A 27,231-nucleotide genomic window follows, 5' to 3' on the forward strand; every position below is an offset into this window, starting at 1 on the left:
GGGCTGCAGGAACCAGGGTCACCATGGAACACATCAGTACTAGTATGCAGTGTCTGCGTAACGATGTGTCCGGAAGTAGGTGGATGACAACAGTGGCACTTCGAAAATTCTGCTACTAAAAAGTTAATAAATCGATGCAATTGTGATCTTGTGACCAGGCAGCGATGGGATTCAACACTAAGACAGTGACCGATTTCCTTTTGCAATCATCTGATATATATCAGACATGACATATATCCAGCAACAACAAGGCCACACAACCGACGGAGAAGGTGGGTTAGCAATAGGTAAACCACTCCCACATGTCCTCCCAAACACCACAGGCCCAAAGGTCAAGGACTTTGGAATTACCACCAAACCGGGAGACAGAGACAAAGACATTATCTGATACACGTCATCACCAGTCAAATCAGACCCTTACAGTCGTAACCAAGCAGGCCAGGATACAAACGGCAGACTGTGTGAGGTTCAAATGGCAACAGCATAACATAACCACATAACACAACTTGCTGCACGAATCTTTCCAGCTGTACATCTGTGATGTGTCAACGGAACACTGGCATCCGAGTATGATGAGGGCTGAACAACAATAATTAACAAGCATTGGCATAGCCAATAGGTCTCGCTTTTGGGACCTTATAAGTGTTTACCCATGCAACAGTTGATGTTGTTGCACCAAGGATATTGTGCTGCATAACTAAATACTTATAATGTCACAAAAGCAAGACCTATTGGCTATGCCTATGCTTGTTATGTTTTGGTGGCATTTTGAATTCCCTGGTATGTATTGGGGTTTCTGCTCCCCTCAGGGGCAAATGGATATCAATCCTCCTATCTGGCCCTGTGAGATGGGAGGTTGAAAAACTGGTTTGACCATTTGGGGTGGGGTGCAGCCAATGACAGTGTTTCTGCTCCCGCGCCAGGGACAGAAAGCTGGAAAGACAGAAACTTTAGCACAGCAAACTATTTGTTGATGTCATATTTAGGGGGAAAAACAGATATTTTTATCGGAGGCACTTTTTTCCTATTTGTCCCCAAAAACTCAAGAAGTAGCAATATTGTAACTATTTTCTCTGACTCCTCCAGGCCCGGACTGGCCGTAGCGGGCACCGGGCAATCCCCGGTGCGCCGCACGGGTGGGGGCCGGTTTGGAGTCTCTGGGGGCCGTTTTTGTTACAGGGCCGTATTTGCAGCATAGCTGCAAAATCGGCCCTGTAACAAAATCGGCCGAAAACCGGCCCTGGCAAAGAGCTCGGCGGCACCCCCAAGCCCCGGGGGCCGGCTGAGCACTTTGCCAGGGCCGGTTTTGGTTCCCAGTCCGGCCCTGGACTCCTCCAGGGGAATCCACAAATCTTGGGTACCATTTGGATTCCCAGTTGGAAAATGAGCGCAAATTTGTCGTGGGGTAGCTTATGTGGAAAAAACTTATGGAGTCCTACGCGGAAACGAGCACAAATAGCCAGAGAGGCCCAGCAGTTAAGAGGTTCAAATATATTGTAGAGCTGCGTTAACGACCACTGAAAAATAGAGTAAACATGGACAGAAATGCCGTGCTAAACAAAACATGAATACGGGCGATATAACATAAAGTTTCATTTACGCATGAAGACAACACTTTGCAGCGCATCTTAAACCGTGAACAAGAAGCCGGTATTTTTCCTCTGTGTAGGGTCGCGCCCCTGTTGCAGCGCTGTGGACTCACGTAGCAAAGTCAGACTGTGTTTCACCCAGGCCCCTAGCGCGCTGCTCTTCCTCCAGAGTTCCGCGCGTTCAACGGGAGGTGCCTGGTGGAGGTGGGCGTGAGTCTGAGATGACAGTGGGCGGTGCTACACCGGCAATGGGCGTTTCCAAGGAGGGTGGGGAGTGGCCACGCTCCTGCGGCACTTGGTGAGATGAGACTGGTGCTCATATCACAGGCTGAACTCTGGTGGAATGTACGGGTTCCCGGCGCGCGCGGAGTAGGTGATACAGCATAGGGTGGACACCGATACCCTCCGTGGTACCTTGCGTTCTAAGGTGGAACGGCCAGACCTAAGGTGGAGTGAGAAGATCCGGAGTGGAGCTTTGGATCCAGGAGGGCAACTTTGGGCGACTGGCAGAGCCCCGAGTGACGGGACGGCGCTCGGAGGAGGTGCGAAGCGCGCCGGCCGTCCAGTGATGGGCAGTGCACGGGGCTGCCTGGCTCCCTGTGCACGGGATCTCCGGGACGTCTGGTACTGCGGTGCGTGACCCCCTGGGTGGTGCAGCACCACGAAGCCAGTCAGCGGCAGAAGATGTGCAGCGCGGTGCTGCTGTGCGCGCTGATCCTGCGGCTGCTGCTGGGGACCGCCGGCCAGCACTCCAGCGACCTGTGCAACTGGAAGGGCAGGTGAGGTGAAAGGGGGACTGTAGCGGCTGTGGGGTCTGTGGAGTGGGATGCAACTGGCTTGCGGTCGTGCAACCGTTTGCGAATTGCATCATGCCGGCGGGTCAAATGCAGTATGTAAAATTTGCTCGATTTACTCAAAACTAATTGTTCCATAAAAGGAACTGTTGCGTTTGGGTGGGGGGGGGGGGGGGGGGAGGTCAGAGATATACTGGATAAATCCTGGAGGTGTTACAAATGTGTGTTGTCATTTATTGAATGGGGTGGGTGGGAGGCCACGACAGAAGCAGCTGATCCTTTCCAGGCCCGCAGATTCCCAGTGACCTATAGCTGAACCAGTGTGTCATGGGCTCGAGTGCAGAGAAGGAAATGCCCCCTAGTCGCTGCTTGGCTTCTAAAATATAGCAATAATCAGGGTTGAATGGACTAAGGGCCCTGGAGTCACTGTACCTGTTGCACCAATTGAAACTTAGCCCCGAAGCACATCAGAGTCAGCATGCCCCCTGGACAGCCTGCACCGGAGTGACTCTGGAATGGCTCTGCTGCACTCTTTCTGTTGCAGTCAACAGACCGTGCTACTGACGGTGCCGCCTTTGCCTAAGCAACCCCCATCCCTCGCCCCCAGTATAATGTCCCTTTCACAAGGATGTTTTTGCGATCTTTTCGGAACAGGCGGCTTCCAGCGCCGCATTACTGCCGGCCCTGCCTACCTCTCAAAAACGCTAACATACTTATTCAAACGAAGACACTTCTGCATTTCGGCAGCAGCAAGTACTGTAATAAAAAATAAACTTTATAGCTGGGGGATGGGTGGGGTCAGACTTGTAAAACTGTCGCGAGCAGCTGATATTCCTTCAGCAGCGACTGCGAGTCGCCCAGACTTTGCTCGCGTGTTTTGTTTTTTTTACTGTGTAGTTTCGATTACTTTTTGCCTCTTTTTTTTATGACTTGCATTCTTATCAGTCACTTTGCAGCCAAAAAGACACACCGGTCTCCAGAAATGTAGATCATGGTTATATTCCCGCACCCTCCCCACCCCCCACTCCAAAGCTTGGAATCCGATGTCTCTGCTCCTTCGCCTGTGTAGGGGGGAGGGGCGATTAACATTCCAACAGTGACCATTAGCCCCCTCCCCTAGCAAACAAAAAAAAAACCTCTGTCCATGTGCTGTGAAGAGAGGGGTGATTGATTGTGTGAGAACTCGTCCCTCATTTGTAGCACGTTAAACATCTCTGCCTTTTAACACCGAGCTAACCCATTCTCCACAAAGGAAGGGGTGTTGGCCCCCTACCTCTCTGGGGGGAGGGGGGCTTTGAGTAAGTGTTTCTCAGCTGGTCTGTCACGGTTCCGAATGTACCGCGCCTTCCAATGCGCGGGGAGGCAGTTTCAAGAGATACGCTTGAAACTTTAAAAACTGCCGTGCCCACTTAAAAATAAAGCGGTTGGACGAACAACAAGAGCAGATTTTACCAGAAAACTGCGCTGAGAGCTGGGGGTGGGAGGCAGAGATGGGGGGAATGGCTCGCGGACTGCCTTGGCATGTATTGTAGGAGGAAACGCTTGTGTCTGTGTCATGGGTCAGGAGGCTTATTGTGCAACTCGATCCACCTGCGGGTTGCGTCCTCTTCTTGCCAACAACAGGGGAACTTTTTGGAGGGAACATCAAGCGAGAGGCCGAGTGACGTTTGCTATAGGCACCAGGCTTCTGTAGGGAAGGAAGACAAAAAACATAAAAAAAATTAACAGCTCAAATAAACAGGAGTGTACTAGTATGCACTCAAGCGCATTTTAGTACTGCATTTTCGCCTCGGGTACCCCTAGGTTTGTCGGTACATTTCTGCTTCCCTTCCAGTATTACTGCAGTATCGCGCAGCTGGAAATATTAACGTCTCGCGACCACTTGGGTACCGCACATCCTCTTGAGGGCAGTCTTCGCTCTTTGCTGCTCGTCAGGGTGTGAGTTCTCGGGAGTTGTGAATACGCTCGAGGTCGTGGCCAGCCATCAGCATGGATGTGCAAAGCCTGGCTCTGTGGTAGCAGACACCCAAATATGTGCACGTATGAACACATTGAAATGATTTTATGCACAGCAAGGCTGTCCTGTGTGGACATGTGGGCCGAGAGGGAACTCGCAGTGGGGACCCTTCGTGTGCACGCACAGGGTGACAGTACAGAAATGACTGCACACATACACAAAGTATGCGCGCACACATCCAGAGCTATTGGGCTCGGTGCGCGCGCACACACCAAAGTAGCCTGGTGTATGCACCCATAATACGGTGGTGACCATATACAAAGCGTGGTAAGATTGCCCACTGTAAATACCGTTCGTTGGCCATATGGGTATACATAAGATGACGCTGTGCGTGTGCACATCCGTACACGTGGGTGATTTCACACACATAGCTAGTCCTGCATACGAACATATACACGCAGTAAGATGCCTACCACATACATGCATGCCACAAAGTAACCGTACAGAGACTGTCACATAAAGTGGTTCATGCATCCCCACATTATTTGTTGCTGCAGCACTTTTTGCCCACACAAGACGGCACTGTGTACTTCGGTACAAACCTACAGTAACTTAACCCCATGGATGATACGTGTCCAGCGCAGGGATTGTATGTGAACTTATGCATATGACAGATATATCGATCAGAAATGTCGGACCCAAGGACGTGTCAGTCAGCACACAGGCATGCAAGCGGTGAGGGAGTGCGCGCGCAGGACATAAAATAAACGTGCAAACACAGCGAGGTGACCCTCTGCACACAGCCTTACCGCGAGGTGATCCGGACTGTGCCGTTGCGCACACTCGAGACTCCGTGCAGACACGCGCGGTGAGCTATTAGGTCCAGAGGCGCACCTGGGCGGGTCAAGGGTCGAGATGCGAACTCGTTCACTCTGCAGTGTATTTTCCTCTTTCACTCTCTGGGTTCCTTCTTGCGGGTTGGAAACTGGGGGTGGGCCGAGCCTGTATACGCGATCCATGTGTTTGTCAGACCGGAATGGGTTTAATTGGAATAAAGTGTAACTTGGAAAAAATAGCAAATAATTGACGGTGCGGGCTTTCGAGTGTACAGGTGTCCATTGACGAGACGTGGGGTCATTGCGCGTCACATCATACCCCCGGGGTTTTCTCTCGGTATTTATTTAATGTGGCTATTCAGATTGCGGGGGGTGGGTGGGTAGCGTAGTGCTGACACCTGTTTGCGGCATGCAGCCGCACCTCGACTTGTTCCAAGGTTAATGTATGTAACATTACCACCGTTTGGCAGAACTTTGATAGTTTCCTGGGTTGTTTTAATAGAGATTTTTGGTATTACCTGCTTTTGGGACTGTAGATCTAATATTTATGGGTGTAGTCGTGGCAGTAGTGGGTGTGGTTTTGGTAAATGTGGTGGTGGATATGGTTCTTGCGGTGGTTGGTGCTCCCCTGGTAGTGGTTTTTGAGGTTGTAGAACTGATTGTTTTGGTAGTAGTTAGATGAAGTGGCGGTTAGTTGGTGGTGGTTGTTTTGGGGGGCATGTAGAAGCGACGGTTGTGGTGCTGATTGCATTCGTCGGTGGTTTTAGTTACTTATGATTGTCACATCTTAGCGCTCTGAAGTGACCCGGGTGATGTTTCGGTGATTTACAAAACTTTATGTGCAACGCACTGATTAGATCATGTGGACAATTGCAGTGCGTCACCAGAGTGAAACGTAGTATAAACAGGCAGGCGGGAAACTAGAGCCAAATTTGGGGGGGGGGGGGGGGGTGAGGGCTGAAAAAGTTTCGGGGGGGGGGGGGGGGCGCTAGTCTTCCAGCCATAGGCAGAGTGGCTGTAAGTTGGGGTGAAAACACAACAAAAACCTCATTAACGAGTAAATGGTCTTTTAAAGACCCGTGAAGTACTTTGGTGCGGCTGCAATTAGACGGACGCCAGCCCGCGAGGCTGTCTCAGCCGGGCTGACACACACGACGGGGGGGGGGGGGGCTGAAGCCCGGTGAGCCCAATGGGTGTTGCGCGCCTGTAAACAGGGGTGCAGGGTGAGATTCCAAACGCTTCGGACCCCACAGGACACTAGGGCTGGAACAGAGTCGGTCACGTGTCATGCATGTCGTGCTTGACATGAATCACTCAGTCTAACCCCACCTTTCTTCAGAGGCACTGGCTGGCATGTCATGTGGGGAGTGACGGGCCGGGTGAGGACATTGAGGGGGGTACGATTTTCGTTACTACACACTCTGCCGTTACTTTTTTTTTCTCAGCTCATTATCGACTTGTGATTATCACCATGTGAACATTTGGTGTTGGGGCCAGTTTTCATTTTTCGCCTGCAAGCTAGATAATTCGCCCGAGGCGCCACAACTACAAATCTCATCACTTATGAATGCGGGCAAAAATTTCAGCTCGAACAAAAGCAGCGTGTACCCTGCTGGTAGTTAACAGAATCGAGGTTCTTCCAGGAAATTGACTAATCCGCGCTGCGATTCCCGGTAACACCATATTTACTTCCAGCATGTCATGTCTTTTTCAAACCACATTTGCCACTGCAGCTGAGGGTTTCAGCTTGATGAATGAATTGATGCCACGCACATAGCACGTTCTGCTGATCTCCATCGTGCTCTGTTTCCACCTTGCTAACTGTCATTCACCCTGTTCTTTCTATTTCTGCTTTCCATTCCAGTTCCAAACACCTTTTCCAGTCCTTTTATGCTTCCGTTAGCCCTACTTCCGAACTTGATGATACTGTTTATCTCCCACTCCCTGTCACTGGTTTTCCTTTTTTTCCCAATCACTTCTCCCTTCCCTGTTTCCTCTTTCATCCCTCAAAATGCCAATTATTCCCCCTTCTGCCCACCTCCTCCTTCCTGTTGTCATTCGCTCCCCGTAACATACAGCTAACCTCTAACCCCATCATGTCCCCCCTCTAGTTGTCTCCCTGCCTCTGAACGTGTCTCTTCTCTCTCCGCAGCGGACTGACGCACGAGACGCACAAGAAGGACGTCGAGCAGGTCTACCTGCGCTGCTCTGCGGGCTCCGTCCGCTGGATGTACCCGACCGGCGCGCTCATCGTCAACCTGCGGCCCAACACGCAGGCCGCCGCCTCCAAGCACTCCACCGTCTGCATCAAGCTGAGCCCCGACTCCCGCGGGGCCAATATTTATTTGGAAAAAACTGGAGAACTCAAGCTGCTGGTCCGCGACGGGGAGGGCGGGCCTAGCAAGGCGCATTGCTTCAGCTCCGACCAGGGGGCGCTATTTATCGAGGCCATGCCTCAGCTGGACATTAGCCGGAAGATCACGAGCTTCCAGTACGAACTTCTCAGTCAGAGGACGGACGCTGACTTGCACACACTGTCCGGTAAGGAGCCTGCTGTAGCGTCCCCTGTCCAGCCTGCAGAGGCCGTGCTCGGAAGAGCGGGATTTGGATTTAGCTTGCTCTTGAGTAGAGCGCCCACAGGCGCTACGGTACACACTCACAGCTTAAGCACACAACGAACACAAAACTGGGATGGGGGAGGAAAAGTGATGCTGTGGTCATTTTCAATGTTCGGCCTGCTTTTGTCGTGGTTTGGTTGACTAGTATTGCAGATGGCTGACCATGTTTCGGTTCTCCCCAGAGTATTAGCATCATCTGTGTACGTTTGACTTTTTGACTTTGTTTCTTACTATGTATATCACACATTTATATAGCTGGCAAATGACCCGAGGGGGATCGGAGTGCTTTACACGAGAACAGTTAATACTGCGTGCGAGCAGTGCACATAAAGCCCCCTTACAGTTATCATAAGCACAGTTACAATACAAGGGTATAGCAAGGTCAACACATTAATAATTACAAGGTTTTCTGAAGATCATTCTCCGCTACAGAATGCACAAGTTCAATTGTTCAGAGGTAAAAGAGTGGAATATTGATGGCATTTCTAACCCATTCCTGCATGGCTGTCAGTCAGTAATAAGTCATTCATAGGAGGCAGCCATTTTTATAGTCCCCATTGTTACCACCCTCCAGACTAGGAATGCGCGTTAGAAAGAACAGGCCAGGTTGTAGTTTAGTTGTATAATAGAAGTCAGTATCCAGACATAGCTGCCTCGTCTACCCCAGCACCAAATATGAGCCCCGCCCCCCACAGCCTTCAGCTGCCTCTACTACCTGGAAGGACCGTCAACCCTCGTATCCCTCCACTGACTGCCACCAATGCCCCTCCTGCCCTGCCGCTGGTCCAGGCAACCGAGTGCAGCAGGCAAGAGCCAGCTCAGAGGCTGAGCCACCCTCAGCCTCCAGGCCCCCCAACGAACCCTGCCCCACCCCTCTGCCACCCACGGCTATTTTCACTTTAAGTGTGTTATTTTCTGGCCCTTCTGTCAACACTCAGTCCTGAAGAAGGCCTTGTGTAATGTGTAGAGACTTTGACTAGGAGTTTGCCTTGTTGCTAGTGGGGTGTACTTTGTTGCAACGCCTCCTCAGAAGCTGCCCCCCCCCCCCCCCACCCATCCATAGACCTCTGTACAGGTTGGTGCATTCGTCCAAGAACACCTTGGTTAGAACTCCAGCCTGTGTTGGCCGAGGCTTTAATGTGCCTTTGTTGTAACAGCAGGACAAGAACATACCAATATGGATTCAGTTTTAATTTGAACAAGTAACGTGTATAGCACACCGAGGCCACGAATAAGCACTTTAATCACTTACAAAGTACCCCCGTTGTCTCTTGGAGCTTGAAGAACTGGCGTTCTTCATTGTGTACACATTCAGCATGAAGACTAGCCCGGGTGCCCCGGCCTACACCCCCGGGCCCGTGCCGCGTGCACCCAACCGTCCGAGCCGTTTTGGCAGCCTCGGACAGGATGCCGGTGGAAGGCTTTATTAATGCCGTGGAGCAGAGGGCCTGGTCAGGTGTTTGTTTGAATGTGCGCGGCCGGATACAGTTCTAGGCCTGTGTGTGGAAAGGGAGATCTTGTTATAGCCCTGGAACAGAAACTCGAATGGAAGGGGTATGCTTCAGCCTGATAAGGGGAGCATTAAGCAGGTTAGATTTCTTTCCTGCTGCCTTCTGATAGTTTCACAAATATTTGAATTAAGTTCTTCACAAGGTCGTTTTTGTCTCTGTGTGTTTATCTGTGCGAGGTTGTTCTGTCTCTGCCCTTCCATTGGCACGACTTCTCTGTCCCTCCTTAACGCACATTGTGATTAACGTATCACTTTTCCTTGTTTACCCGACTTGTATTGATGCCGCTTCTTCAGTGCTGGGGAGGGCGCACCAAACTCAGAATCATTCTCATATGACTCATTCGATTAGTACCCTGATGTTGAGTGCCGCAGCGCTTCATAGCTGATCACAAACACGAGCCAGACTCAATATACAAGATTCACTGCCTGATATAGTGCATTGCAAAAAGAGTGTTACAACACTACTAAAATGAACTCACAAGGTGCACTTTAATATTGCGGAGCCAACAAATCGGTTTAAAAAAAGTAGTCAAGAAGCATCAAAAAACCTCTTAAGGCTGCAACGTGGTGTAGCGTCCCCTTTTCGCTTTTTTTGTATTTCTTTATTCTTACATTTTTCCTGTAGTTTATTTAGTGTCCCTAAACGCACATCCTTCCAAAGAGTTAGTTTTAAAACCCCAAACTTGATTTTTCGAAAAACAAAATAAAAACACCCAAAATTACAACTCCCTCTAGGGCTCAAAAATACAATGTACAACTGGCTAAGACTTAACTACCTCTCCCTGTGTAACGGGGAGGGGTGGAGCTACAGAGAGAGAGAAAGAGCAGGAAGCCACTTTACATCCAACTGAACTTAACACTAGTCTCATGAAGGGAGGAATGGTGGCCCCCCATTTTCTTTGAACTCCCTTTTTATTTTTGTTGTAGAATATTATTACCATTCGGTCATTTTGTTTGGCGTACACAATATTATATTTTAACTGTAGTTACTTTGAACCTAAATATTGTAAACAGTAAGATAATTTTGGTTTCTCTTTGGACAACCTATGAATTTGGTGCTCTGCTTTATCGTATGCCAGTGATCTGTGAATAACATGCCTTTCGCTGTTCATATTGGACCCATTGCTAAATTTGTAAAAATAAATAAATGCCGTGGCCCTCGTCGTGAAGTCACTGGTGCTTAAACTACCCGTCACCCCTGCAAACGCTACCAATACCACTGCTAATCATCACACTCCTACAAGTCCCACTATTCCAGGCCCCCAAGGCTAAAAGAATGACTTGGGTGGAAGGTATTAGTCATTTTTAATGTATATTGAATTAACAAACAACAGTTGTTGTGCTCCTCTCTAAATTAGACAAACAGCGCCACCATATGGCAGACTGTCCTAAGTGCTGGTGTTGACAATTAGGTGCTGGTACCGAGCACCGGAAATTACTGGCTCAAATTAAGCACTGATCGGCCCATCCCAAACTTCACCCAGCTCTTTGATGTTGAGTATTGTTTCTAGCCACTGGTACTTATTTTTTATAAAAATCAAGTCCAAATTTGTGTACATTGATGACTGCAGACTCTCATAGTAAGCTTGTGTTCCTTGGTGCATGGATCTGATTGGTCACCTTGGAAGGATTGTCTGCAGTGGCTTGATTTTTTTGTACCAGCCTTGCGCTGCAGGCGGCACCATCTTTTCCTGGCTTTGCGCCCTCTCTACTGCACCTGCTTTTTGCCAAGTGTTGGGGGCAATGCAGTACACAGTTTTCTAACGGGCACCTCTGGTTTTTAGTTGTGGAGAAGTAAGGGTCTTTGTCCTGTGCCAGACCTTCAGGTGCTGGAATATTTTGTGAACTTTTCTTCCTAACCGCCAAGTGCGGGGGACCCGTGTAATCTTCCCCACTAACTTAGAAGTTCTACCTGTATTTTGAATTGTTCATTCTACTTATGGGTCCAGACTCGAGGACCACAGAGTTTGTCAGGAAAGAGACTGAGCCTAATATCCTGCACAGTAACATACATGGTCACTGGGATCGTCTGCCATTTCCTGAGTTTGTTGTGGCTCTTAAAAGCCAAAAATATGTGTAGTTTTTGTTTTTAGCACCGACTGCTGCCCTTTTGGGAGGCCATCCATTACCTTTGTAGTTTCGCAGATGTTTAGAGCTGACCTGTTAGCCCTCGAGCCTCTTCTGATTGCCAAGAATGCTGCTTTAAGCAGAAGGATTATGGCAGAAGCATGGAGTGTGATGAGCTCAGCCACCCCCAGTGGAGCAGTACAAACAAAGCACATTTTTTGAGGCAGGGTAATCTCTCGCTAGGAACAGGTTTGCCCCATCCCACCCCTGTGCACCACGTATTGGAAAGAATTTCAGTTCACGCCTGCCAGCTCACATTGCAGCAAACTCCACTCAGAGTGGGCCTGGGAAATAAAAAAAACGTCTTGCAATCACTGTGCACAGAAAAATTACTATTCAGGACTCCTCAGGGCCAAGGCAAAGCAAATCATCCTGACAATAGTCCCTTGTAGAGCAGCTACATAAGGAAAGGGGTTTGATCTTTTTTTTTTTTTTTTTGCTTGAGTAACTTTCCCAGTGCAAAAGCTAAACTGATAAGGCTGGTTTGAATTGGCTTTACTTGAGAGGTCACGGTGAACCACTGCACATTACTGTCCTTTTGGAGTGAAATGCTTATTTATTTAGAGTGTGCATTTTATATACTAACTTGGTTGCTTGTGAGGCTGCGCTTTACCCTCCCGAACACGTGCCAGGGGGAGACCAAATGTCGAGGGCTCTTGGCCAACCCAAGGAAGCAGAAGTGGCCTAAAGAACAAGGAATCGTGTTCTAATGCTAGTCTAAATTCTTGGCCAAATTGGTGATACTGGCAAAATGGACCCACCTCCCGTTCTCGCATTAACCAGCAACAGTAAACACAGTACACCTGTCCTGTTAAAAATAGAAATGTACGTTTAACTCTCCAGTTGTTTTTCTCTGACTGCTAGGAGTTCTTTCTATCTGGGATTACTGGGCACACCTTCCTACCCCAGGACACTCCTCTGGGTAGGGGGTGTTGACCTCTAGGAGGGAGGTTAAACAGTGGCTTATTAACCCCACTTAGCTTGTTAGGCAGAGTCCAAACCGGTTCTTGTGCATGTCTACGAACAAAGCCACTGACGAGACACCAAGCAGGTTGGCTTGCCTGAGGTAACCGCGTAAAAATATTTGTGGCACGCGCAGTATTTTACCAGTAGCAAATATTTGCGGCCAGGGCCGTGTTTTCCAGCCTGAAAACATGCGTTGCACGTGCCTGTCTGACGATGGCTCACTTCTATCAGGCGCGCCGTCTTCGGATGGCTTTATTCTGGCTTGTCTAGAGGGACTAGGGGAAGAAACTCTGTAGAGGTGCTACTATAGTGCAAAAGTCTTGGCTGATCACTTTAAGTCTCCTTTTTAAGTCTAGTTAGTGCTCAAGATCATTGCAATAACTCGTAACTCTGAAACCATTCTATTGGATAGGTTTGTCTTTTTCATGACACCCTTGGTTTCTACTATTCTCTTGATGTGAGAGTTTACGCTGTGATACCTGAGTAGCCCTGCCAGCGGCACATTAGCCCAGTCTCTTTTGTTTGGGCCTTCTGTCCTTGTCCTGACCCCATCCGTATTTCCACTTGCACAAACCTATGGAATGAAGAAGGCGTGATGACTGCAGTGTCCACTCCTTCACACTGCCCCCATTTCAACTAGGGTGAATTTTGAGCAATCGGATTGTCTTCTTTTAGGCCATGCTGATCTAATCTAGTTCATTAGGGATTTCCCCATGAGTACGCTCGGCACTGTGTGCGCAGTGTGGCCATGTCCTTCCACCACTATTGAAAAGGCATGAACCCTGGCTTGTTGCATGGAACAAAATAACTAGTCATTTGGCGTGAAATTCGGCTCTGCTTGTGGAGTTTGTTGCGTTTTTCCTCTGCGTAGAATACGGAGTTACGAAAAAGTCAGCAGAGTCGCGTTTTTTCCTCGCTCGTCAGCGTTAAGTTGAGTGTGAGCAGGTAAAATTTTACTCCAGACTACCTCCCGGTGCGATTTCTCAACGCGAGCGGTCGTGGTACGGAGCTACTGCTCACGTTGAGAACCATCCGTTCTGGTTGAGGAAGCTGCCGCTTGAGTAGAATATCTACTCGAGCGGCAGAAAGAAGCAGTGCCCTCTTGCCGTTAGTGCTGTTTTTACAGCGCGGGACAAACACCCAGTGCTAACAATCAATGCCAATAGCACAACGTAATGCATTCCGCCACTTGTGGAACTCCCCATAGTGAACTTCACCCAGACCTAAATCTGCTAAATCGGGTGATACCGCTAAATTGTGCCCATACTTGGGACCAGCATGCTGCTTGGTGTAAATCCCTTCCTTGCCTCGTCTAGGGGTGGTAAGTGCTATGTGTGTAATTACAATTCAGTACAATATTTGGAAGACCCTCGAGCACAGAAGAACCTGTGCTACCAAGTGGAAAAGGTGTGTCTTTTGTACAACCAGGAAATCTGGGTTCCATACATTAAGTGACCAGCAATGGCAAAGTAAGGAAGGGCATAAAGTGGAGTGGAGGAGGGCTCCGGGCTAGGGTTTAGGGCGCCGGGTTGGGGTTCATTAGGGGTGTTTTGGGTGTTGAGTATTAATGTTTATGGTTGAGGGGCAGTGTGTAGGGTTTATGGTTAGGTTGTAGGTATTTGGGGTGGTGTTTAGGGTATGTTTTTGGGGTTCGGGCTGGTTTTCTAGGGTTTAGGGTTCAAATTTGGTAGGGTTCCCGGAGTCTAGGGCGCATGGCCCGTTTCAGGTTCGTGCATAATGGTGTTGACAAGGTTTCAGGGTGGTTTGGCTCGATTTTGGCCAGATTTGGCTGATTTTGGGGTGTTTTTGTGGGTCGGGGGTGGGGCATGTTTGGGTGAAAAGTCGTACCTGTTCCAGTGGATGGATTTTGTTCTTTCTTGCTGAAATTTTTGGGAATCGGTGGAACTAGTGTCCCAGTGAGTTTGAAGATGATCGAAGCAGTGCGTTTTGACGCGACTTTAGGCCTTTGGGAGCTCGCGGTAATGCATGTTTTTGGGATGGTAATTTGGGGTGTTCTAGGGTTTTGGGAATGGGTTTAGGGGTTTTGGAGCAATGTTGGGAAGGTCTAGTTTCTGGGAAAAATAGCAGTTTGGTTGTAGGTGGAGGGGAAAGGGTAATTTGGGCCTGTTTTCAAGGTGCATTTTGTGCTATAGGCTAACATTGGCGGGCCCAGAGGTCGCGGTAATGCGTTTTTTGGGAGGGCATTTAGGGGTGTTCCAGATTTTTGGGAATGGGTTTAAGGGATGGGGAGGTATGATGGGAATGTCTAGTTATTGGGAAAAATAGTAGTTTGGTTGTAGGTTGAGGGGAAAGGTGAATTTGGGCCTGTTTTCAAGGTGCACTTTCGTGCCATTGGCTAACATTGCCGGTAATTGGTTATTGCAGACAAGAGCCACAAGAGGGCGACTTATAGATCGATTCTAGGGTTTAGGGCTTTGGGCAAGTGTTTAGGGCTAGATAGTAAGGTGCAAGGACTGTTGTAAGGGTTTAGGGATCAGAGTTATGGTGGAAGGCTAGTGTTTTAGGGCTGGGCCTAAGGGTTTAGGGCTCAGGTGAGAGGCTCCGTTTTAGGGTTCAGGGCTCCGGGCTAGGGCTCCGTGCTAGGGTTTAGGGCTGGGTTCTAGGGTTTATGGTTAGGGTAGAGGGTTGGGATTAGTGTTCAGGGCTCAGGGCTAGGGTTTCAGGCTCCGGGTTGGGGTGCTGACTCCAGTGCTTAATTTGTAAAAAAAAACACAAGTGCCAGGGCTCTCGTCAGGAGGCCTCTGCAGCTTACACAACACCTTACCCCTGCCATGCTGCCGGTGATAGTAACAACACAACTATTAACCATCAGACAAGTGTGACAATTCTGACTATTTCAGCCCCCCAAAAGCTATAAGAATGGCTTGGGTGACAGGCAATAGTAATTTGTAATCTATATTTAATTAATAATTAACTGTTGTGGTGATCTCTCAATTAGCCAAACAGCACCACCTTGTGCCAGACTTTCACAAGCGCCGGTGTTGACAGTTAAGTGCCGGTGCCGAGCACCAGAGACCACTGGCTCAAATTAAACACTGGCTGACTCATGCATTGCCTTATTCGTTGAAGGGCACCAGATAAGTATGCTGGAACATAGATCCGCTAGTACTCTGGACAGGTGGGGGACATTTGTTACACTCCTACCCATTGAGATGCATAGGGAGTATGCTGACCCGCGCTCACCCATTCCCCACTCTCCTATGCATCTGAAGAGATTTGGTGTTTGGGAGGGGAAGGTTCTCTTCCAATGCTCACGCTTCCCTTTCCTTCTTGACAATGAGAGCAGGCTCACCGATACAGCCTCCTCTTTTGGGTAGAGGGCGGAGCTGTACAGAAACATTCACACCCCCACCCCGTGATAGACGGTTTTGGGAATGGCTACAAGCAGGGCTTTAAGTGGGATGAAAAAACTGGGGGGGGGGGGGGGGGGGGTGTCTCTCAAAGGGGCGTGGGTGTCTCTCAAAGGGGCGTGGTCACTATGATTTAGGGCGTGGCTTAAAACATGTAAAGTAAAAATCTGTACTGAGCATATTGTGCCGCTGGACTTGTATTTTGCTGTTTTTTTCTGTTGCATGCAGACATATGATACAACAAGTAACATCATACCTACAACAACTCAGGACTATTGGCTTTGTCAATGGTTGTTAGTTACATAAGATAAATCAGCAGCAACGATGGCTTACATATAATGTGAAAAAAGCTTCCACTTAAAGCCCTGGTGACACAACGGAAATGTTTCTGCTCCTGAGTTTCAAAAAGATAAGGGAAATCCAGAGAGAAAATGACGATCTTTAAAAGATTTCCCTTCCCCTACAACCTCACCTCCCATTACATCATGCCGTAACTTCACCACTTGGGAGAAGTGAGCACGCGCACATCGATGTGCCTGTTGTAACTGCAGTCCTGAAAAAAACAGACCTCCTGTGCAATGGTGACGAAACAGAGCCCGATAGAGACCCGTTTCGAGGCCCCCTTTAAAAAACTCCCGGTGCTCAGCACCGGTGAGACCCGGCCCCTTTAAAGCCTTGGCTACAAGAGTAGTCGTCTACCAATTCGAAGAGACGGGACCATGCTGACACTGTCCTGTCCTCAGAGCAGATAGGGGTGCGTTGCCCAACTTTTTGGGACACATAAGGGTCATTAAATCGCCGCACTGGCGCACTCGCCTATGCCTTACCGCCGCATCTCCAGGGTCGTAGCCTTTCGAAGCAGCTGTTTTACGCTTTAGATATATTTTTTAATGTATTCATCCATGTACCCCTTTTCGAGGCGGGGGAGCTGGCGCGTGCAGTATCTACCCATGGGGCTATTGGGCCAGAATAAGCCTCAGGTCTGATGGTCATCTAAAGTGCGTTATTAGCACTCCCCGTTCACTGCAACGGTTCAGAGGGCAAATCGCTCGAAGCAGCCAGAGCACAACTATTCCCCGGCGAGGAATGCCCCCCCGTGCGCTCGCCTGTGCGGGAACACGCGCCCGCTCCTCGGGTTACTCCGGGGTAGTGCCGGAGCCTGTCCGAGGCGTTCCCAGCGGAGCGGGCTCGGACAATGCCGCCATTATAACCCAAGGAGCTTAAATGATTGGCGACTGCGGCTTTGCACACATCCCGAAAAGAACGCGTTTCTTCGGCATGAATTGTTGGGCTGTTGGCGGCTTAACGTTCTGAGAACCCGAAGTGTTTTTTCTCGCTGAGCTACTTTCAGGTGTAGCAAAAAGCCAAGGCGCAAAAGTGCCTTATTCTCCAAAGGATACCACGTTTCAACAAGGGAATCAGTGGTTAAGCTAATACGAAAACCCTAACGCCCTCATTGGATGCAGCAGTGGTCAACTGAGATTAAACCTATAACCTGAATGAAGGTTGTACACGTCCCACTGCGCTGGTTGCTTCAGTGGTTTTTGTAAGGGTTTACCTTCTTTTTCCGCGTAGAGCACTCGTGATCGACCATAGACCCCTCGGTGCCAGGAGTTTGGGTGAAATGTTGAAGCAGCTCACCAGTGGGTGTGAAGTGTGCCCTAGTGTTGGAGATGGAGCTCAGAGTCCATGTTCATTCAGTCCTGGTGGTTATATGTGCTGTGGATGCGCAAGTTAGTGAACTGAATTAAAAACACCTACTGTGCTTAAAATCAATATGGTCAGAAATCTGACGGGGTACCAATGAGTTAATATAACTTCCTGCTTCCGTACGAATTGAACCTGCAACCCATGGACCGCATTCCTGGGTATGACTTGGAGTGGCTAGTTACAACAATTATAGTTCACCTAAACTACCCTTGAAAGCAGCTTCAGGGCGTTTCTCTGCTGGCATTGGACTGTGCACGTCACTGGGAGCTTCTGGATTTATCATTAAGTCTGAGATGGCTGGAACAGGATCTGCTGGTGTGACTTCGACTTCATATATCCATTAGATAACCAAAGTAGAAGGCACCTACTGTGTTGTGCAGCCGTCCCCGACATTCACCCTGTCGCTGCCGGTTGCTAGTGTGTATGCAGTGCTTGGTATCAATTGCTGACACGCAGTGTGACATTAAGAAGGGTTCTTACAGTCACTCCCATGACAGTCCCTAGAATTCCTCTGTCTGGTAGCCGCCTTTGGCAAGCAGACTTGCCAGTCCTTCCACGCATCGGAAGCCAAGGACTTAAAGTGCCAGGAAGGGGCAGCTTTCCATTCAAGAATTCGGCACAGATAGCACCGCACTGCAAAACTCACCCTGGAGACCAGCTAATAGGGGAATGTGGATATCACTGGATGACTACCTGGACCCCTATGAACCCCCGTGAGCTCACTTGAGAGGGACGACTGCCCACAAAACAAAACTCCACAGGCCAAGAACAGTCCCAAGACTAAAGTACTCTTCTTGTATACCATCTCCGCCCTTCTCTTCTCTATTCTCTTTCTTTTCCCTTTCAGCTGCCCTTATCTCCCAGCAAGACACTGGAAAGGGGGGCAGCCAAACATGTATACCACCTACCTGTAACCATGGCAAAAACAGCCACATTGGGCTGATACCCTCTAATGGTAAAGCGCGCTTACCTGTAAAACAAAATTTAATAAAATACTTTGAAATGAAAAAATGAATTCTGTAAACCAGTCTGTATTTTCGAAGGGGCCTTTCTGACCACATGCCTGACCTTCTGCACAAGTCTGAGCTTCAGCCTTATAAACGGACAGGGTTGCATCTCGTGCCCCAGAAGTAGAGTTTTTTTAGCATCCCTTTGCCAGGCTGTTGACTTGATGGTGTGGAACCCAAAGAGCCAGAATGTAAGCAATCAGATTCATCCCTCAGACCAGGCACACGGTTGTCATTCCCAACAAAGTAGTTTCAGATTCTTGTCATTTAGGGGACCACTTTACCTGGATTTCACCCCCCCCCCCCCCCCAAACCCATGCTTGTAATATTATGGCCCATTTATATAATATCTGGGTTTCTTACAGTAATTCACAGTTTATGTATTCTCTTAAGTTATTTCTCAGCTGCACTGTTAAAACCTGATCAGATAAAGTTAACAAGGTTCTAATTTAATGCTGTGACAAAGGGGGATCTACAGACCCTAATTAGAACATGAGTGTTTCACTACAGTAAAAAAAAAGGTTCCTTGATGGCAGTTTGTCTTCAATTATGCATTTAATGGAAGAGAGACAGATACAAGTAGAAGGAAAAATCCCTCTGGTACTCTTAAGCCGTAGAGTTTCTGCTCTTAAGAACATCCACTCGCCATGCCAACAGTGCCGCGGATAGACCACTACTGTCTGTTCACCCCTACTTAGAACTGAACGCAGAAGTGTTCTGGAGGCAAATATAGGGAGGGCACCGCTTCCCCCCTGAAATGCTACATTTTGCCTTTGCACAGTATCTAATTGTGCTCCAAAATGACTGAACGGTTGATGTCATATGTGTGCTGGGCACTGACGTCAATTAGGATATTTAAGGTGCCGTTTAATTCTGCCCTTTTGCCATGATTTGGGAGTGGTGGTCCGCCCAGAAGGATGGGGCTCATCGTGCTCCGTGCTCTGTCCTGATTGTCACCCGTGTGTTGAGAGCTGGTCCAGCATCTGGCGTGTGCCTCAGCTTGAGTGGCACATTCCTTCATGGGATCTCTGCACCCCCGAGCACAGCCATCACTGACCATCCTCTTCTGCTGCATTGCTTGGCCTTGCTTGCGCGCGGGCTTGGAATGCCCAGGAATACTTGGAGTCATCAGAATCAGCCTATGTGTTTGCTGCGTATGGGCGCTCTGCCATTACATCCCTCCCGCCCTCCCTCACACTGTGGCGGATCCCAGGATGTGAGTGTGTCAGTATATCTGTCAGAGGTGGGTCCTGCATGAGCAGGCACAGCTGTGTTTGCACCCCCAACCCAGTACAATGAAATGTAGAAAGCGTGCACAAGTTTTAAGGTTCAGTAATTTGCTACTTCCTTTCATTCTGGCTCTGATCATCTCTTCTTCATAAGTTCACAAAAACTATTGTTTTTTTGTTTTGTTGCAAAACCATAGCATTATCATTCCTCACACACATCACCTTGTACACCATGCTTTGTGTTTGTAAGTCATGCAGTGTATAAGCACCATCGTGTGGTGATGAAGTCCCTTATTTCTGTTTATTGCGGTTATTCGTAAAGGACAAACCGGGCTTTGATAAATAGCAGTGTTGTACAGTGACGGGTGAAACCTGATTGCGTCGGTGGCTGCTCAGTATTGGTTACACGAGTAGTATGTGGCAGTGTATCCGGGAAAGAGAGTGAGTGCCAATAGCATTCCAATTGCTTGGTGACTTGGTGAATAAGGCAGGGTGGAGCTCTTGGTTGCTGTTATGGAGGCGCTCCATGCACAGGCAGATTGGCACTTGTTAACCATAGTCTGTTTATGGAGGTGTATTGGTTTTGCACATCCTTGTGGCATAGACTGAGATGGCTTCCTCCAGTATTTTGTATGCTTTTTAGGCCTCCCCTACCATACTGCTTGTAGCATCCGTGGACCATTCCAAAATCTTACAGTGGGCTTAAAGTCCCCCTGTTGCTTACCATTTGTTGGATTTATTGTCATTTGCTTGGCTTGCCTTACTCTTCTTGTGTTTGGCCCTCCTTTGCACAATAGCTTATTTACAATACTTTTAATTAGCTGACTTGTATCCTTCCTCTTCTCACATTTGGAGGACTACTTGTTTCTGTCTTTCAGCATTACGAGTACAAAATTCTAGCTCTGTCCCTCGATTGCTGCTGCTTCTCCCAAATACAAAGCCCCCATGCCCCGTGTTGCTACCCTCTCCACTGCCTCTATCCCTCATGTGCTGCTTTACCCTTGAATGCCCGGCCCACCCCACCCACTCCGTGTTGCTTCCTTCTCCCCTAAACCAGCTTTCTTTTATTCTTAGTTAATTCCTCCTCCCAACAGCCTAAAGCTTGCCTAGTGCTCCACCTGCCCACTTCACATTGCTTCGCTCCACCTGCTCCCCCCACCCATTCTTTAATTGGTTCCCTCAACCCAGGGGGTTCTTACAATGCTTTTTTAAAAATAATTCTTTGCAGAGTTCTGCAGCTTCCATTCCGCCAGACCATTTGCTTTAAGAAATGCACTTTTGCACCAGTGAATTTGCTTTAATTTATGTACTGCACCAGGTGGCACTCATCATCTTGGATCGGAAAATGAAACAATAAAATGGTCACCCTGTCGGTGCGCACCTGTCTGGTGACACATTCACGCACCTACTGAATTACCCGACCATGTGACATATATGCAATCATGCATGCAGCACCGTTTTGTTTGGCGAATGCTTGTTTGTAGTTCTTGTCATCTAGCCAGACTAGCATCTAGTGTGGTTGTTCACAACATCAATGCCAAGTATATTTGCCGGGTAGGTGCGGATTTTGCGGCCTGATGAGGAAGCTGCTTGGTTTGGAGGTGATGCATATCCAACAGGGTTGGGTGGGGGGATCATTGAACTTACTTGAAGGTGGTGCATCACCCGTAGTATCTCTGCACGTTTTGAGTGCCCTCTGCAACACTGGGTACCGCACTTGTTAGTTATTGACGTTAATCACCGCATCAAACATAGTGAGAGTCCTAATAAAGTTGTCGCAGCTACGTGATGATCTATTATAAAGGCACCAGTGATCGTATATGGGCAGCATCCATGCCAGATTTTGAGGATTCCTGATTGAGATAAACGTACAATCAATTTACACAGAATCCGTGTCGTGACCTGTTATCCTGTAAATATATCTTTGATCTGGCTCTCGTTGACTGTTGTATGACACCTTGATCTGTTGTGATTACTCAAGCTTGTGAACTCTGCTGACACCAGCACCATCACATTGTAGCAAGAAATATGTTCAAGATACCCCGCTCTAATGTCAGGCTGGCTCTCGCGGCATCACAGACATGCATGTGTTGAAATCTAACTTCGGATGATGGTCTTTCGATGACTTTAAACACCGTCTTCTCTGACCACTAAAAAGAGCAAGATTTTTATGGAACTTTAATTTTGATGCACCATAAAAATAGTAAATTCTATGTGTTGCTGGTTCACAGTGCCAATAGTATTTTGGTTGTGGTTGCAGGCGTGACAGTCTCGGCAGCAGGTCGGGTCCCTTGTCCCAGCTGTACAGTTGACAGTGTTGCATCAGTGCCCGTCATGTCCCAAAGGTGTGTTGAGTAATAGTTTGGGGCGGCAGCGGAACATCGTGTGCTGATTGATGCACCCGTGTGCCTAGTACATGATGAAGCAGACAGGCCGGTTGGGCTGGAGTCCTGTAAGAACATCAGGCACGTGCCTTAGCTGCCCTAGGCAGTGTCTAACCTGCCACTGTGTTGGGGTGTTGTTGTGCTGTATTGTTAGTCTCAGAATGTTCACCTGGTTGAAGCAGGAGCTTCAAAAAATACAGCGGAGAGAAGATTGGTTTGTCAGCAGGAAAGAGTGAGGCAAAGGTCAACGTGTGGCTTCTGGACTCTATCTAGAGGCAGGGGTTTTGTGGAAAAGCAGAAGGGGTTGGAGTTTTTTTCCCACAGGCTTGTTAGTTGCATTACCTGAGCTGTCGGGGTAGTCCGTTCTAGGCGACCTCATGTGGTGATGAGTGACTGAAGGTTATTTGTGCTTGGGTTGTAGGCTAGTTACATGACGTTTAGCTTGACTGAACATTTCTCCCTGCATTGTCCAGAAACACTATTTGTTCCTGGAATTCCAAGATTGTATTCACTGACTGCCTGCATTCGTGTCCCCAGTCACCGAGCTCCCATCGAGGTGTTCTCCCATGCTTACACTTGCTGGCTAGTGACCACTGCACGCTACCATATGCTGTTGCCACCCTTTCTCTATTCATTCCAGCGCAATTTCATTCCACTGCACCGCACTGTTCTCCAACCTCCTCCTTCATCATTGTCTGCTGCCATTACCTCTTCCTCCTGCCTCTGTTGTGCCCACCTTCATCCATCCACTGCATCATCCAGTTTGATAACTTTGCTTGCAACGAAGCCGTTAAAAAAGAGAGCCCTACTTATTGAGTCCTGCTTGTCCAATCTCTGTATGTTTCTTCAATCCCCTGGTCTTTTTCTGTGTCCTCCGTTGCACTGCGGTCTCTTTCCATTCACCTGTCCCTCTAGCTATAGTTCTCTGGTCTTTCTTTTCCTCTTGTCCTTTTCTTTTCATATTTATATTAATCTTGTCTGTCTCAGTCCATCCAGTCTCTCCACTTGTGTTTCTTTCACTTTCTCTATAGTATCATTAGGTTTCGCCTGACCCAGCGCATGCGCTGGTCTGGCGAGACTTATTGAGAGGGCTCCAAAAAGTGCTACCAGGCCAGCCTGGAGCTACAGTGCATGTGCGCGGGCGTGCGCGCCGTGATTTACCGCGATTACTTTCACTTTAGCGGCCGCACGGCCGCTTTGATGTTTGATCGTGATCACGATCACTTTTACTTTCGTGCCTGCTTTGCATAGCCAATAGGTCTCGCTTTTGGGATCCTATAAGTATTTAGTTATGCAACTGTTGCATGGCTAAACACTTATAAGGTCCCAAAGGCGAGACCTATTGGCTATGCCAATGCTTGTTTTTCTCTTGCTCTGTCCAAAAAATTTTAGATTGCATTACGAGGGACAATTTGGTATCTGATTTCTGGGATTGTTGTTTTTGTTTGAGTATATTTGTAAGTATCATTAACTTTTCCAGCCCATAAACATGACCTACCACACATCTTAAGACACCTGACGTGCATACACTCCCTTTAACTGCTCTTCTCTTTCGTACCCAATGTGTGGTTTTATAGAACTGTCTATATTTACCAAATTCAATGTTAGCTTTGATTAGTTTGTTGATTTTTAATACCCCTCCCTCACCACCTTTTTTTTTTTTTTTTTTTTTTTTAGCTCCTTGCCGCCCCTGTGGAGACACTGAGGTCCTTCTGGCGGTCTGCACTAGTGATTTTGGTGAGTGTTGCCTTTTTCTTTCTTTCTTTTTTTTTACAACCAAGATGGTCATGTCAGATAAATATTGGTTGAACTGGAAGGGCTTGCTTGCTGAAAATCATAGTGTCTTCCATGTTTAACCTCACGAGCCATTGTAACCAAAATATATCATGGAAATTTAGATGAATTAGATGAAACCAATGGAATTCCCCTTGAAGTACAAAATTAAGGCGCAGACAAACCTCATTTTAACCGATTTGTTTCTTATAAGATTATACTATCAATTTCTATTCCACCCAGATGCAGAAAATCCTTTAAAACCTGAACAGATCTTTGTCCAGTGCCACTGAAGCCTTCACATGACCTGCTGTTCTCCCGCCCATATTAATTCTATTTGCCATTGTTCACACAGAACATTTCCATTTCCATTTAAAAGTATAATTCTAGTTTAATATAGCTGGTGCACCCAAAAATAGTTTTTGTGAATATTTGAGAAAAAATATTTGCATTATACAAAAGTATCAGTCCATACCATATTTTCTGTTAAATATTAAAAAAAATATCCATTTGCACTACAATTCATCTTTTTTTTTTATTAAGGATATTACTGGAAGAAGTAACTACGTTTTTACAGACTATGTTGCTTATGCCAGGCGCCATATGGTTTGTGATCGCACCGCTATCATTGCTGGATTCTTATATACCAAGAGTTTTCAGGCACAACCTAGACAAAAATATTGTAGCTAAAAAGGTCTACAACTGGAACATCAAGGTGGAAGCGAACATGTATGAGCCATACATTAAACCCAGTCCCTCGTGACTTAGCATACGATTTTAAGATCTTCTAGAAATTTGGGGATATCATTGCATTCCATCTATCAAGAAGGCAACTAACCTGCTCTTCCTCTAAGGGAATCCCTCCTGCGAATGCAGGTAATGTGGCTATTATACAGGCTCAATCACAGCCCAGTACCCAAGCTCCTTCAAGAAAAGGCTACTAGACCATATACTAGAACACCTACTGATCTATAGACAATAGCTACTCCTATATAGAGCTGTAACCTCTGTTGGATCAAACCAAATCAACTTTTTGGTGTTCCAGCAAAATCTCATGATGAATTTCAGCTGGATTAACTGCTGTTTCCATAAGTATTAAAGAAGTAATGAATTGTTGGATAAGGAACGGTTACGTGATAAAATCATTATCCTCCTGCTGACACACCCCTCTAATTGCAGTTTCACATTTATTGTTTCTTTGTTACTTTGTGGGTACTTGCTAGTGTACAGTTTAATTCATATTTTTCAACAAAAAATAAGTGCCATGAAAATGTTTCTAAATTGAAGAAGCAATTTGAAGATTAGCAGCTAGGCTGTTAGCGTGAGGTGTTAACATTGCCTAATTGAGATTAGGAACACTAACCACTGAAGGATGAGATATTTCAGGCATGGCCACTGCTTTAAATTCCTCCGAGGAGGGCAATGGCTGACAGTGACCCGGTGATCCCATGCAGTTCACTACTTCTATGCTACCATTGACCACCCTTTATCTGTTATGGAGACATTGTTGGTAGTCTGAGCACGAGGATGGTGGGTGGGCTTTTCCAAAGCTTGCACAGCAGATTTTTCTGCTTTCCTTTAGTTCTGACCCATATTTGATGGGCCTGAGAACATTCTAAGGAGAGATGAGGAAGAGACAGTGTGCTTCTAGCAGAAGATGCGGTAAAATTGTGGATGCCTACCTGTCACGTTGAATTCAAGTGGAAATTTATGTATGCTAATTTATGAATATTTAATGAAGGAGTCTGCGATGGTGTCCACCATTAACTTACCTCTTTTCTTTGCAGTTGTCCGAGGATCCATCCGTGAGGTCACAAATGAAGCAGAACAGCAAGAAAGCATCATCTCTGTTAATGTGGACAAACTCTACAGACAAAAGACCAAAATCTTTAAGCCAACAAGTGCGAGCGAGAGCTGGGAGGGTCAGATTAGGACGCCACTGGAATGTGGGGTGAAGCCTGGACAAGGGGAGTTCCTCTTCACGGGACGTGTGCACTTTGGGGAGCCCAGATTGGGCTGTGCTCCACGGTACAATGACTTTCTTCGGATTTATAAAGAGGCGAAGGACAAGGGCTTGAACCCATGCGAAGTTGTCACAGACTGAAGGTTGATCAGTTGATCATCATTAAATGACCGTAATGCTCAGAGCTGGGACTGAACCACATCACGGTGATGTGCAAAGCTCTGAACATAATGGGTGACGGAGAGTTGGCCTGTCACATGGGAGCCACAGAAATGTTCTTTACCATGAGTCATTACGCGGTACGAGCCCTGAAGGCTGCTGAAGTGACCAAGACTGCATTCCGGAACGATCTGAAGTCTTACTGGACGAAAACTTAAGTTATTTGACTATTTTTAAAAAAAGAATCTTCAAGGTCTTAAAACGCAAAAGAAATTAAATTCTTACTTTTTACGTTTTTAATACTAATGTCGAACTCTTTTCAAAAACGATGTAGCATCTGATATATTCTGTATAAATTGTTGCAAACGTGACGAGCACATTTTAAAATCCCCTTTTAACATTGATGCTTTTGTAAAAAGCTTGGTGTATGGTTGAAACTTGTTTCTTATGACAGAAATGTATGGATCCAAACCGTATCTTTTTTTCTTATCCCCTCCCAAAGATGTTCGTTTGCAGCCTGCATTTTTTTTCTTCTTATCCCCTCCCAATAATTTTCGGTTGCAGTCTGGAGGTTTTTCTTCAGACTGGCAAATTGTTTCCACTGCAGATAAATAAAAGGTCCCTCGAGTTGACCCCCTGTCTTTGTGTTTCCTCTAATAGCTGCCTCGCTGGTCTTGTGTGCGTTAGTGTATCAATGTCTGGTGTTTGGAGTGACTCTCACTTCCGGCCTGTGGCTAGGCCCTGGGGTTTGTGGGAGGAAGTCTATTTATGGTGTCTTTAAAACAGAAGTTTCTAGTCAGCTGCTGAATAGGGACTGGTAAATATTGCAAACAATGCTGTTCGGATTCGGCCCTCGAATGTTGCTTCTAATATATGTAAAGTATTTGAGAGAAACAAAAAGAATTGAGTGAATGATAAAGTCAAAAGCGCTTCTTGCATTAGTCTACAGCTCTGGACTGTTGACAATGTCATGAGAGTTCTTCCGCTTTCATTGCTTCTATGGTACGGCGCTCTGTTTGGCAGCTTTTGGCTCAGTTACTCTTTTTTTGTTGTTTTTTGTTGCTATTTTCATCTTTTGATAAATCTTGGGCCTTTACTTGTTTCTTTGCGAGTAAAATAAAGAAGCAAGCTGACAAAGAAAAGAGGACCAGCGGGAGCCAAAAACACAATTGATTCCAATTGCTTTTTCTCTAGAAATTACTCTGTCAGGACTGATTTGACCTAAGAGTGGATTTCCG

At 47.3% G+C, this 27,231-nt stretch overlaps 1 protein-coding gene across 2 annotated transcripts; it reads left to right on the top strand.

Moving 5' to 3' along the window:
* The first annotated feature begins 1,894 nt into the window (after positions 1-1,894).
* METRNL (meteorin like, glial cell differentiation regulator) lies at positions 1,895-26,625 on the top strand. 2 transcript variants are annotated; one of them, XM_085616797.1, is made up of 4 exons: positions 1,895-2,368; positions 7,329-7,717; positions 23,776-23,835; positions 25,659-26,625. In XM_085616797.1, exons 1-4 carry the CDS (start codon positions 2,274-2,276, stop codon positions 25,973-25,975), a joined length of 861 nt encoding a protein of 286 aa, XP_085472923.1. In that variant the 5' UTR covers positions 1,895-2,273; the 3' UTR covers positions 25,976-26,625. The 2 variants fall into 2 exon arrangements, with proteins under 2 accessions (XP_085472923.1, XP_085472924.1); XM_085616798.1 differs by lacking the exon at positions 1,895-2,368 and adding an exon at positions 6,706-6,849.
* Positions 26,626-27,231: the final 606 nt, after the last annotated feature.

The sequence above is a fragment of the Triturus cristatus genome, chromosome 7 (assembly GCF_964204655.1).
Source record: "Triturus cristatus chromosome 7, aTriCri1.1, whole genome shotgun sequence".
NCBI classification, from domain to species: Eukaryota; Metazoa; Chordata; class Amphibia; order Caudata; family Salamandridae; genus Triturus; species Triturus cristatus.